We start from the raw sequence: 14247 nt of genomic DNA on the forward strand, positions 1-14247 counted from the left end.
GCAAGGAGTCTTTGCATGCAGCACCCGGCTCATGGCTTTCAAAAGACTAACTATCCCTTGTGATCAAAAATGAGTTCTCCCCAGCTCTGCGACTCAGATTTAGGATGCATCAGTCAAAGAAGGGCACCAGTTGGAATACAGAACCGTTGCTGTCACTCCATTTTGTGATCATCAAGTCCTTTTACCTTAAAGCTACGCTGTAAGGTTATGCTGTAAAGACGCTAGGAGTTGTTTCTGAACGTAAGCAAACTGTTCTGCGCTGTTTTGGTCTGTCGTGGTTTCCTGGAAGCTTCTTTTGTTTTGAGCAGTCCAACCCAAATGGGCAGTAACTGAAAGGCTCTTTATTGCAGAGCCTCTCATCAGCTGCCATGATGGCTCTGAGACAAACACACAACGCCACTGCACGGAAGAGACCAGTTTTTGGATGGATTTCAAACTCTGATGTATCACAGAGAGCAATTCCCTGCCTTCCTCCAAATGTACTGCTGCAAGAGCCCATCCTCCCTGCTGGAGGATCAAAACAGAAGCCTATTTCTGAAACTATGGAAAGGCAAATAGCATGTTAAGGGCAGCAGCTGGAATGCTAGATCACAGTATTCCTCATCTGTGTTGCATGTAGTTCTGTATTACTTTCCTGAGCCAAAAGGCTACCCTACTACCACTGGCCTGAGGAAAGAGGTATGAAACCTGACATGTGACCTCAGCTTAAGACTGTTTTTCCTCTTGAGATCATAAATGCTGCACTGGATTGAGTATTTCCAGCAAATCTGCTTTAAGACACTACCATCAAAAGAAGCTACAGCACATCTTCTGGAAAGACAGTTCACATTTCAGATCTCAAGTGGCAGAGAATCCACAGACCCTTGACAATATTTAGTCCAGTTGGAAACATGGAGTACTTTTTTCTTGCATAGTGACTGGGAATCTTTTGACACTCTGCAAATGATGATGAAGGATGTAAAAGAAGCAGAAATGCTGAGAGTCTACAGAGCCTCTGGCAGTTCTAAGCTGCTGTGTGGTAAAGGAGACCATATATTCAACACTGGGGAGAAGGGCTAGCTACACAGAAGAGAAAGCACTGAACCAAGTTTCAAGGGAAATTAGGAAATCGGTGTCACTGGAAGCTTTAACAAATTAAGAACGTCAAGTTATGAGACTAATCAGTGTTAAGCACAGTCCACATTCATTACAAAGCAATGAATGGCAAAGCAAAGGCAAGTAAACCAAGGCAGTGAACTACAACAAAACACACATCCCTCATAGAAATTCAGGATGGATCAGAATTGCATTTACTAGGAAACTGTTACCTGAAGTAACTCAAGGTCTGAGGAATCCTCTTGTCCAGGAACCATTTCTGTCAGCATTTCAGACATCACTTTTGTATTCCCACGAACAATATCCAGTTCACTGCGCAGCCGGGCAATCTAAATTGGGGTAACAAGACAGTTAAACACTGCATAATCTTTTTCTTTAAGCAGATCATTTTAAAGAACCAACTTTGTGATGCCTCTAGTTCTGTCTAACTTGATATCTGAGGCCCCAGACACTCTGGCAAGGAAAAAAAAAACGGAAAGATAAAAAGTTAACCCAGGAGAGGATTTTAGAAAAGCAACAGAAAAAGAACTTTGTGGAATCCCTCACTATCATCACAAACCCAGATGTGCTATGCTTGTGTGGAAGGGAAGCAACTGAAAATGGCAGCTAAAAACAGACCTCAGTTGCAGTGTGTCTTGTGTGCCTCATTCAAGTGTGGGGAAAGATGGGCAAATTTTGAGCAGGATCTTTGGCTCTGAAGTTATTATTTTTGCAGAGAGAAAAGAAGACCCTATATTAGGGCATTTGCAAGAGTCTCAGGGATGCAGACTTAATGCCTTGTTAGACTGCCTGCATCTGCAAGGCATTCTGTGCATTTAGAGGAAGAAGGCTACAGTGAATAACTGCAAACCTACTGCATAATCGCTGAGAGGGCTGGTGTATCACACTGTGTGAGGTTTCCTAACTGCTGCCATGTTCCTATGCGACCTGATCTAGGCGAACCTGCTTCTGCAGGGGGGTTGGGCTAGATGATCTCTAAAGGTCCCTTCCAACTCCTACCATTCTATGATTCTATGTTACGTACAAATCGAAAGGCCTAGATTTTATGGTGTAACAGGAGGAAAGATTACTAAATAGCATCAGACCTAGAAAGCAATCAAAGTCAAAAGAGTTAAAATTAAAGTTCCTCTGCAATTTGGTTTCTAATTTGATCTGATGAAAGAGTCTCACTCGAAAGAATTATCATTCCAATACCTGTTCAGAATTAGCAGTGATGGGACCAGTCACATTCAGAGCTGGGGCCTGAGGAGCAGAATACGCTGTTGGAGATGACGAAGAGTAGGAACTGGTGCTCATCCTTTGCTGAGACTGTGAATTGTGCATATTTGCTGCAGGATCAACTTCAGGAACGCTCTGCCACATCAGGAAGACAGGAGTTCAAAAGCTGAATTGTGATAGCACTTGCTTTGTCAGTAAGCCCAGGCCAAATATGCACAAATATAGAACAAAATTGCACCTTGTGGAAAAGGTCAGGGTAGTCACGAGAACAGATTGGCAGGCCAACCCATACACAGACAGCCCCAACAAAATCTTGTTGACTCAACCCATGTGCATTTAAGTCAATTTACCTTTATAAGAAAAGCGAGAAACGAAGTAAAAACAAGAGACAAAGATAAATAAAGTATATTAAACTAGGAATTAAGTTGCAGGCTTACAAAAAACAATGTGACATACAGATACTGGATTTAATTAATCTTGACACAAGAACCGTAATCTTTCAGTCCTTGATCACTTGCATTTACCGCTTCAAAGATTCATTAACTTCAGTTTTCAGAGTGGATAATCAGCACACCTGTGATCATTACGCTGCTTCCTGGCAGCAGTTCTGTCAACTTTATACACCCAACTTTTCAAGGCTGTAAAGATCTCACACTATCATGGGATGAGCAAGAGATTCAGACCCCATACACTTTTAAAAGACAGGCAGGCCTCAGTTCAGTTTTATCACCAACACAAACAACCATATTTTTCAGAAAAAAGTAGTAAATCTCAACTGTATATCCTGCTGGACTCTCTCTTTTGCGGTACAAGACAAGTGGACAAGCCTCCTCCAAACTCCCTTCTCTTCTCAGATTGATGTTTGGCTCAAGGAAGGAGGTACCACTAGCTTATCAGCACTTGAAATGTACCTGCATTATGCTGTTTCTACATACCCTTTCACTATAAAAAAGTCCTTCCAGGAATGATAAAATCAGCGAAATTCAGAGAAACGGGATGTGAATGAAGAGTAATTACCCAACTATTTAGACATCTGGAGAAAATACCTCTGGAATTGTAACGCTGCAGCTTACCCTCTGTGGTGTATGTATTGGAGACAGAGCATCAAGATCTGCCATTGGAAACTCTATACCTTTCCTCTTGAGCTCTTCATAAATATGCACTACTCCAGTTAAATCAGGGCTACTTCGAAAGGCATCGGCCCAAGCCTGGAAAACATGAGGGATTAGCCATGAACATTCCAAACGAACTTCCAGCTCCACCCTGACCTCAGATATTGACTACAATGTAATGTATTTCAGCTTCAAAGAGATGCTGTAATCATTAGATCTGGTCTAAAAGATTCTGCAAATATTATTAAGAAAGTCACATACACATTTTATTACAATATAAACCAGACAGGAACCCAGTGCACAGTAGCTATGTCTAACCCCTGACATCATCAGAATCTGTAAACTCAAATGAAAGCCTCTTCCAATCTCCTCTATATAGCAGTGATCACATGCTGATCTCTTCTTACCTATTCTACGGACAATGACACACCAAATGAGGTGTGTATGCAAGATTGAACTGATTTAAGCAAAAATCATAAAGTCATACAATAATCTTAGGCAATCTCATTTTACTTTATGAAACACCCTCACATTTGTTGCCAAAGAAAAAAAAATAACAAAGCTGTCAAGTTGTCTTCAGTACTTTATTTGGACCACACTTCAGTAAGAAAAAATAGTTTCTGAGGTTCTTATATTCCAAAACACACAAGCAGCAGAACTAATGAAGCCTGGGCTCTTACAGAGCATATCCAACACTTAGACACCCTGGTGTGTCATGAAGAAAAAGTTTAAAAGGAGAATTTCCCACAGCCAGAATACGCATAATATCCCTCCTGCATGAATTCTCTGGTGTCTAAAGACACTTCAATTCACATTTGAGCTTTTCCTTCAGTGGGAGTACTAAGTGTTTCTCTTTGCTAGCCAGCCTCCTGTACTCATAAAGCTGCTAGAAGCATAATATCTCAAAAGCCTTTACTCCCTTTCACTTCTCCTGGAAATTAGCCAAATATTAAAAATTTAGAGGAAGGAAAAAATTGAAATATTATGACTCAATTAAAAAATGAAGCATTCCACAAACCCCCACATATGTGCAGCAGAGTATCAGTGTGCTGGATCTAGAACTACTGCGAGACGTGTGTGTGTGTGTGGGCTCAGAACTTAATTCATTTAGTCATCACTTTTACACTAGTTCTCTGACTATTTTTACTTTATAAGCTGTTTTTAACCACTTTTTTATTTGAGAGGAGAGAAATCAAAGACAGCAAAGCAAGATAAGAAATAACATTAATGTTTAACTTACGTTCCTGTTCTGCTCAATGCTAAGAAAGAGTATTTCCTATCCTACATGCCCAGGAGACAATCCATTATCAGCTGCATGCTAACAGTTCTGGGTTTGCTTCTCAGCTTTCTTAAATTAACTGTATCAACTGTTCTGATGCAGTGCAAGTCCGAATAGTCCTGTTCAAGACAGAGAAAACAGCTCCAGCTGCAAAGAGCCATTCTGTTTCCTTGGAGCTGACCTTCCAAACCGTCCCTAACTCTGACAGAGATATTGACTGTACAAGTAACTCTACCTTTGCACTTTCTCTGCATTTTCAATTTACATAAGAAGTCATCTGAATGATGCTTCTACATTATGGTGTTCCCCACTTCAACTCTATTTGCAAGGAAGGTGGAAAAATGTTAGGCAAGGGATGCTGTATTTAATAATCACTCAAAAGAAACTTAGAGGCAAAAGAATGCTGTGTTGCTGCTCCCAGCTTTTAAGGAGGTTTTTTGTCCAGGAGGATGTACTAATATATCCGCTGTCTTCCTATAGATTTTGTTGTAGGCACTAATGACAGTGAACTCATTTCATTTGCACTCTGTCTTTTTAGTATTTTCTCTCTCCTGTAGCCTTCTTTCCTGGAGAAAGGAGACACTTTTATTTGCATTTGTCTGCCTGGCAGCATTATCTACATTAGCCTGTCTCTCAGAGGTCATAAGCAGGACTGGATGCTATTGTCCTAAGTGCTCTCCATATACATTGTAAGACAATCCTTGTCCTAGACAGCTTACAATTCAACTGGGCAACAGTAATACTAGCTCTACTTGACGGATAAGGAGCTACACACAGAGCTTAGGAGACTTGCGCATTGTCCAAACAAGTGTATGGCAGAGGTGAGATGGAATGCAGACCTTCTAAGACTTTGGGTCAGACTATCAAAGGCAGATACTTAAGGATACTGCTGCATAAATCCCACTTGGCACCTCAGCATGCCCAAACAGGTTAATTAAATACCATTGCAAATCTGCCCTTACTCAGTGAGCATCCCAAGATAATTTTCCAGTTTGGGGCACTTTTTAACACATGTACCATCAAAAGAATTTGCCACACCAGTAAAAATCTCCCCGAGTTTCATCTTTAATGATGATGCTGAGCTAATGGGCAGTGAGGTGATACAAACTCTGAGGTGATACATCCTATGATACACAAGTTCTTACCAGAGGTATGGCAATAAAGAGCATTTCCAAGGCCCTTTAGCAAGGTGAGGAAGGAAGCAATATGTAATATATGCTAATTCATGTACCCTGGGAAATAGGTTGAGAAAGTGAGACATGATGCCCAGTGTCTCAAAACAGCCAAGTCTCTAGATAAGAAATTGGATGGCAGCTTCATCTACCCTTGCTACAGTAAGGCCCAGGAGGACAAAAGCTGTATGGTTGAAGACATATGCTGTTTGTACAGTTTTTTTTCCATGCTTCCAAATGCTATTAATCCTCTCATTTCTGTTCTTATTAATTCCCTGATATCAAATTGTAAAAAGCCTACAGGAGGGGATAAATGCAATGTTAGTGGAGCAGAGCGGAGAAGGGATCAGCCCCCCGGAACGGAGTTAACTCCAACTGCAGAGAGCTCTAAAGAGCAAAGTCTAAGCTGAGCAAAGTGGTCATGCTGCACAGGATATTTTGTGTGTGCGTGTCTATAGGGCACTCAAGATGAGTGACTGCAATCACTTTTCCAAACTTGTCAGGCAATCTGAAAAAAATAGTCCTTTACCACCTCCAGCTAGAGAGATACTAACAGATCCCACCCACAGGCAACTTTCATAATTCTCAGGCTTTTTATACCAAAAGGCATTTAGTACCAAAGCAAGCCTTTTAACTCTACTGCATTAAGTCTCTCAGATAAAGCTCTGTTTAATACATGCAGGCAAAGACTGCAGCTTTTAGGTTATGTTACAAACACTTCCATCTTAGTTGTGCTGATGGCTGGGAATCCACTTAAATATAAGACTCAGAATAACCAACGTTTTCCTAAGACACTGCAGCAGAACAGTTTGGAAACACTCAAGAGTTTCTCTTTATGGGACAGTATTTAACCTCATCTCCTGGTCACCACATGCATCAGCTCTCCCACCAAAGGAGGCAGATGCATGACAATTCCTTTTAAAAAATTCATTAATTTTGTGCTCCTTTTTGTAAAACCCTTGAGGTCGGAAATAATGGTCCCCCCCAGCCCCCAGTGCAATGCCCACCTATTTCCCTCACCCAGCCTGTTTCCTTGTTCAGAAATCACTTATTTACATTGCCGTGCTCTAATGATGTCCACCTGTGTGTCCAAATAACAAATAAACCAGCAGAAATTCAACTGCCTGCTTTGCCACAAAAATCAGGAGGTATATTTGGAAAACTATGCTGCGCATTTGTAAATACCCTCCCACAAGAAACACTGCAGCAGGTTTATATCATTTTAAATACGCAGTCTCTTTTAGTCTCTGGTGTCTGCAATAGCCTGTAGGAGCTCAGTGATAAAGCTTCCTATAATTGTCAGATTTCCTCCAGGCAGGCACCAATGGTTCCTCATGTGTTGCTAATGGTTTGTGGAATTAACATGGCTGTTTATTGTTATGCTGCACAGAAGGAGAAGTGGCAGACAGGCCTATGTCTGAGCTTACCCACTGCAGGCAAGGATCTGACAGTGCACTTATACTGCACAATAACCAGAGAAAAGACACCAAAACCATTTTAACTCCTATATGGTCATTTACTCTTCTATAACCATCTTTAAAAGGAATTCAGAAAGCTTTCTAATGGAGGGAAACAGCTCCATTTTACGGTCAGGGAAGCAGACACAGAAAGGTAAGTGTTCTGCAACTGACAGTGAAAGCACCATCCTCTAAAATTTCCTGGCCTCAGATGACAAGCCCATCACAGAAGCAGGTCTCCAGCTTCTAGATGTGACTGTTAAATTGCAAAGCCATCCATTCATCTTTTATTAAGTCCTCTTGTTTTAAAGCAGAGCGGTACCTCTCTAACTAGAATCCAGACACTTCTCCCTGGATAAAATACCTGTGCTCGTGCATGTCTGCTCTTCCCTGTCAGTCTGGATATATTCTTTACTTTTACATACAAAAAACTTGCCACATTTTTAATGATGACAGCGTGTTTAGCGATGCATAGCACTGAAGCAGACAGTCCTCATTTCAGCCAGCAACATATGGAAGCAGAAACAAGCTGTGTACCTGAATCAGCGCTAGTACTTTATCCTGTACAATAGTAGGGGGATTATTCTTGGGCGAGATGATTTTCACCAGAACACCATCTATGAAATCACGGTTTGCCACTAAGACATGAAAGCGATGACCACAGTTCTTCACACAGGTCTCCAACACCTACACATACGGGAAAAGAACATTCATTATTGGAGGAAAGCTTGATGACACACAGAGCACAGCATCTATGTTGCTGGTTTCTTATTTTGTGGTGTTTTTCTTCAATTTTAAAACTTTCAGTGTGAGGGAAAGAAGAAAAGAGGAGAAATTGCACTTTTATTCTTCACTACTCTTTGTTTTCCCAATTTTACCAAAAAGCTTACTTTTCTACACAAACACATGTACCTCACGCACCAGTAACACGTTGGGCACTTTTGTGATCTCTGTTTGCCTGTTTTCAAGAAAAAGAAATATGAAGTTTCTTCCTCTTTAGAGCAGAACTCTCTTACCTGCACAGCTGAACAGCAAAGTACACGGCATCATATCAAGAGCAGGTAAGACAAAGGACATCTTGTCACAGTGAGATATTACCATGCTGTGGCACTCCACCATTTTCAATGTACATGGAACACAGCTGGACCCGGTTGCTCTGAGCTGTAAGCCATGTTTTAGTGCTGGGAATTCAGGTGAATGATCTTCACTCATTCAAAACACTCCCTTGTGAATGTTCTGACAGGTTATACTTTGACACATTTTCCCCCTGCAACCTAGCTAGAGGCACCTTCCACTTGCCATTCAACTGCCACGGAAGAACAGCTGTTGATTTTTCTCTGAAGAACATGATTAGCATGGAGATAAATCCAACGCGTCACTTCTCCTTACAGCCATGCCTAATAACCACTGCGACTCTCTATCTGAGGAGTCTGTAATTACTCTCCTACTTCAGCTGCTTTCATCAGCCCTGATGACACGGGCTCATTCCTGATGAATATCATTTTTTACTGCACAATGGATAATCTCATAGTTGGGTCTTTGGTAATCTGTCAAAATGACAATCCAGGATAGGAAATGGCAACAAGACTCAAAGTATGCTTCAGATCACCTATGTACAGCAGTATAACTCGACCTGGTTACTGCTGAACGCTCCTCAGACTGCCAAAGCACAGAGCCTGCCCAGCACAGTGTGTTCAGGAGTGCTGCATTACCCAGGAAACCTCCAGCTAAAGCCATCAATAGGAAAGGTCACTGGCAAATTATCTCACACCTTAGCAGTGCTGCCTAAATGCACAGAATATAATTTACACTTTATTGAGTGAAATTAGATCAGCATAAATTAATGTGAGTCTCCTACGGAGATTCATTCACGAGGGAAATCGTGCATCAGCTACTTAGGAAGCTGAAAATATGGCAAGTTCATCATCCTCAGTTGCATATATGCCCACAGCAGTTGTCTTAGAGTGGAGAAATGGTTGGACACAGAGAGATGAGAGTAGAAAGGAAAGCCCCAAAGGGTACACAGACCCGCTTGGGCTACTTTAACTTTCCTCAGTAAGTACTTGTGATGAATAAGAGCCCCCAAAAAAAAGCAGAAATCAATTGAGTCAGAAAAATGCTATGCAAAGCTTCCAGCAACTCTCCCTAAGGAAGTGAGGAGGCAATTGGAGAGAAGAAAAGGGCAGAGCAGTGGCTGTTAAAGCAAATAGTGTGTTCTTTCAAGACAGTGCCAGGAAAAGGAAAATGACAACGGAGAAGGGTTCTGGCCTTTTGAGGCATTCCAGCCTGCCCCCACTCACCGTCAGTGCCAGCATGACCTCCCTGTAATTTTTGTTTCCATTCAGCCTCTTCTTCAGTGCTCGAATGGCATCCTTTGGACTGAGGGAGAAAGACACCATTTTTAAAAAGAGAGCTCAGACACACTTCACACACACTGTGTATTGTGGGAAAAGGAATCCTTTACCATTTTCAGCTGGACATAAGCATGTGTGTTGACTTCAAATTACTTGACTACAACCAAACTAAGGTCATGTAGAATTATGTAAGGAGAAAACATATCACCAAAGTCAAGGCCAGAGCAACGCCTGAGGCCTCCAAAATGGTAGGATGTTGGTCAAGCAGGAAAGACTGCCAGTCACTCAGAGAAAGGCCCAGGGCACATGACAAGTTCTCCTGCAAACTGCAAGCAGCACAGCTTTTCTGGTGCTGAAGGAGATGGATTGGAGAAACTTTCCGTTCAAACGGCTGAAATTAATAGCATTGCAGCACTGCAGAGATACATCTGCTGAAAACAAGAACCCCAGAAGTACAAACTCAGTACCCCCTCCAACAAAATATTTTTGATGCCAGCCCTCCCAAGCAGAGACCAACCACACAAAGTGCTGCATCATACAGTGGTTTTCTGAAACATCTAAGGAGCAGGAAAACAAAGTTACTTGAATGCAAATTGCATTCAAACTAGAAGCATCTGCTCCAGACTCACTGTACCTCCTCACATGCTCAGTACAACTGGATGAAGATTGTGTTCATGAACCTTTCCAAGTATGCTGAAATGGCACATACCCTTCTTCTGTCTCGTTGATAATGTCACAGATCTCCATGTTAAGTGTCCAGTCTTCACTCTGCAGAGAGCCATCTGTGGCCTTTTCTGTAAAGAAAAATAAATCCTTTCACATCAACCTGATTAGGTACTACACCTCAGTCTATCTTCAGCTACCCTGAGCTGTGACTAGCCAGTAAAAGAAAGACAGGAGAAAAAAAAAAGTCCCCACTGACTGTAAGCAATGTCAAACCTTCCCTCCTGGTTTTAGGGATCAGCGCAGAGGTTTCCAGACAGAATCGATTATCCCTCAAGCTCACTATCTGCAGCCCACATAGATGGGCTGTTCTTCAAAGACTCCTGAATTCCTGGGAGAATAGGAAAATGTCAGCTAATTCCAATTTAAACTTCTCAGATGCTGCACTGTTGGCAAGTCACGAGGTAGGTAAATCTCCCCAAAATCAACATGATCTCCCCCCTGGTTTAGTAGATAATACCTCCACATGAATTGAGGGAGAAAAAATAGCAACTGGGAGACAAAATTCAAGGAAGTTCAGAATTTCAATGTGAAAAGAATGACCAGCATGTGAAAATATTTAGCACATGACAGTTTGGGTCACGATGTCAGTCATGGGAACCCCTTTTTGCCCAGGATTCTTTTACTCCTGTACCACGGTCCCTCAACACCTGCTTGCCAGGGGGCTGGACACTGCTTTCCTCTGTCTCATACAATGTCCCTAGGCTTCTCTCTGTGCTGGGGCTCTGTACACATCTCCCCATCACAATCTGCCTTCCTCCTGAGTCCCAAATGCTCCCTCACTATTTGCCTGGCACATAATCACACCTCAGACTGAATTCTATGGGAAGGATGACCTACAGCACTGTGACAGTGGCAGATGCCAACTGTTGGCAGTTTAATTTATAGACATCTGCAAGAGTAGCATAACCATAACTTCCAGTTATCAGTTGACAAGAACTATTTCCTCATTGGCATTTCCTCTTAAATCAATATAATTCTATCTAGTGGTGCCTAGAATATCCCCTGATTTTTTCACACTTCTCACTTGCAGCATTCAAATCCTGTTTACACACATTCAGAAATGCTGAATGTCAAGTTGAACATAAGGCCTATTGCCAAAGACCTTGAAAGGGGACCTTCAAGCCAAACGTGACCCCCTTCACTAAATTAGTCAAGGTTTTCCTACACATCCCAGGAATCCAGTGTTGGAAGGTAAATAAGGTAAATGAAAGCCTTTTAAATGAAAAAATAAGCCAAGGAAAAAACCCCATATTTTAAACTTTTTAAAGTAGAAATAAAACCGCAGGTACAACCTTCCCCAACTATACTTCTGGTTTTACATGGGATCCCAATCTGGCTCCCAGAACAAGGCAGATTTTGTTTGAGAACAAGAACTTCACACAGGTCTCTTTCTGTTTACCAACTATGTTTTTCCCATTAACATTTCTACCACTGTGACTGAGGATATAGATGTCCACAGGCCACAATGATGGGACATTATTTGAAGAAAGACCATGTGTCTGGGCAATTCACGTTTTGGTGACTTGTCTACACCAGAACCATGACTAAAGCAGCTCCACTGAGGGCAGTAACCAGGCAGCTATGCAAAAGCCAAGCAGCAAGTGCTGAAAAGAATCCATCTATCTCCAGAGTAGAGAGGACTCCATGGAAAAGGGGATTATGGAAGAGGAGATCATTTTACACAGGCCTCAGTTCTCATTCAGAGAGACAGTGCTGCAAGGCACAGAGATTGCTGCCGAAGGTCTCACCCACTAGAGAGAAAACAGGGGCTGCAAAACTCCCAGCTGTGCCATCTGCACCTCTGGGTCCTTCTCAGCCATCACCACCTCATGGTAGAGTTCACTTAGGCAATGAAAATGTTCTGTTGGAGGAGGACTCTTGGGAGATACCTGCCTTCCAAAACGTCCAATAAATTCACTCTGATCCTGTGAAATACTGGACAGGTTAATGAGTATTTTTCACTGTTTAGGCTATGTTAGGCAGGGATTCGCTTAAGGAATAGTGCAGGCAGAGCTGTTGTGTTTTCTGGGATACAGGAATTCATCTTTGTGCAAAGCTACTTGTAAGAATCACTCAGTTGCATTTTGTTCTTAAACCCTAAGTAAGGCATTATCACTATAGAATGTGACTTGCCTTCACCTAAGTACAGTCCTTGTTGATCATGAAAGCATGTAACATCACAAAAAAACCCTTAATATTCAGAGATATTTAAAAAATCACAACATCAGTTTGCTGGAGAAGGCCCTCTCCAAAGCTGCAAAGGATTTATAAGCACAGTGCTGCAAAATGAGAGATTATGCCTTAAATAGAGGGTATTCTTCAAACTGAGCATACAGCTTGTTTCCTTAATCTAAAACTATATTAACAAATGTATGTGTTCTTGACAGCATTTGGCATCAGGCAGCGACTTAGCAATATTCATACTGTCTGGTCTGCTATAATCCCATTTTATAAATGATCGTGGAAAATGCTGATCCTGCAGGAAGTTGTGCTGGCTGCTAGTTCATTCACTGGTCTTGTAAAACCCATTTAGTTAAGGTTTATTTTGACAAAACATATGTATAGCAGTACTCCACAGCTAAAAACTGCGATCTTTTGGAACCAGTAGAGTGAAGAGATACTGCTGCAGCACCGTATGGAGAGCGGCACAGGAACACTCGTCTGGGGTTCCCAATAACCTCACTCATATTTCCCTTCTGAGATACACGAGGGAAAACGAAATCCCCTTTCTCCCAGAAAGTCTGGTTACTGCCTTTTTACTTTTACATTTCTGTTCTTTAGTTGGAGTAACATGTGTTTGAGACTGTGTGGGTTTAAGACGTTAACAGTTGCCTTTTTGAGAATTAGTTCTTTTTCCCTTGGGTAATTTTTAATTCGAATAAGAGTTGGAAGCTAATTTTAGTCTCTTCTTCAACCAGAGAGAGCACACAAGCACTCTTCTTCTGTAGTCATTTGTCCTTTGTAGGGTGTGTGACCCAGATTCGCTCCGTAGTGCGCTCTCAACTGTTACAAAGGAGTTAACTGACTGCAGAGAAGGCATAGGAGTTTGTGTGTGATTTGTTTGAAGAACAGTATTATGCTGCAATAAAATGAAAGCCTGGAGAGCTCTTCTAGAACCAAAACGCAGCAGGTTGTAGCTCTGGATTTCTGGTGAAACAGCTTCACTCATCTGTAAGAGAACTGCTGCCCAACATATCCAAAATGCAGTGAATTAAATATAATAACCCATCCCGTATTTAATGGACATTTTGGAAGCCATGCATCTCTCTAAGGCTATTCCTCAAACAGATATCACAGATTAGCTTAGGTTGGAAAATATCTTTAAGATCATTGAGTCCAACTGTTAACCCAGCACTGCCAAGTCCCACTAACTCATCTCCCTCAGTGCCACATCTATACACGGCTGTCAAATCCCTCCAGGAACGGTGACTCCACCATCTCCCTGGGCAGCCTGTTCTAGGACTTGACAAGCCTTTCAGTGAAAAAAAAATCCTAATATGACTAACAAGATTGAACAGATTTAGAACACTATCACAGAATTGCAAAGGAACGCACACAAATCATGCAAATGCCCTTTAAAAAAGTCACCAGTTCCTTCATCTCCTAAAAGCTCATTAAAAAGCATCTAAATGGCACTACTGCACACAAGGACTCTGGAACACGACCAAAGGATTCCAGGGTGACACAAGAAATATTAAATCAGACAAGGAAAAAGGCAATGAGTAGGAGCCCCTCACACCCCTTCCCTGGCTGAACTGAAGAGTTGATGATGTAGCTTAATTGTGTAACAAAAGGGCTGGCAACTCCACGCATGGATGCCAAGAGTGCCTTGCA

At 41.8% G+C, this 14247-nt stretch overlaps 1 protein-coding gene across 3 annotated transcripts in view; it reads right to left on the bottom strand.

Annotated features, from left to right (window-relative positions):
* TOM1L2 (target of myb1 like 2 membrane trafficking protein) overlaps positions 1 to 14247 on the bottom strand; it is a 55913-nt gene that overhangs the window by 25612 nt on the left and 16054 nt on the right. For all 3 annotated transcript variants that reach the window (XM_061992549.1, XM_061992548.1, XM_061992547.1), the window contains exons 2-7: positions 10397 to 10481; positions 9634 to 9712; positions 7871 to 8020; positions 3387 to 3521; positions 2290 to 2448; positions 1308 to 1424 (exon numbers count right to left, since the gene is read on the bottom strand). In XM_061992549.1, coding sequence (XP_061848533.1) covers positions 1308 to 1424; positions 2290 to 2448; positions 3387 to 3521; positions 7871 to 8020; positions 9634 to 9712; positions 10397 to 10481 — 725 coding nt within the window. The remainder of the gene's footprint in view (positions 1 to 1307; positions 1425 to 2289; positions 2449 to 3386; positions 3522 to 7870; positions 8021 to 9633; positions 9713 to 10396; positions 10482 to 14247) is intronic.

Source organism: Colius striatus, chromosome 3, assembly GCF_028858725.1.
Source record: "Colius striatus isolate bColStr4 chromosome 3, bColStr4.1.hap1, whole genome shotgun sequence".
NCBI lineage: Eukaryota > Metazoa > Chordata > Aves > Coliiformes > Coliidae > Colius > Colius striatus.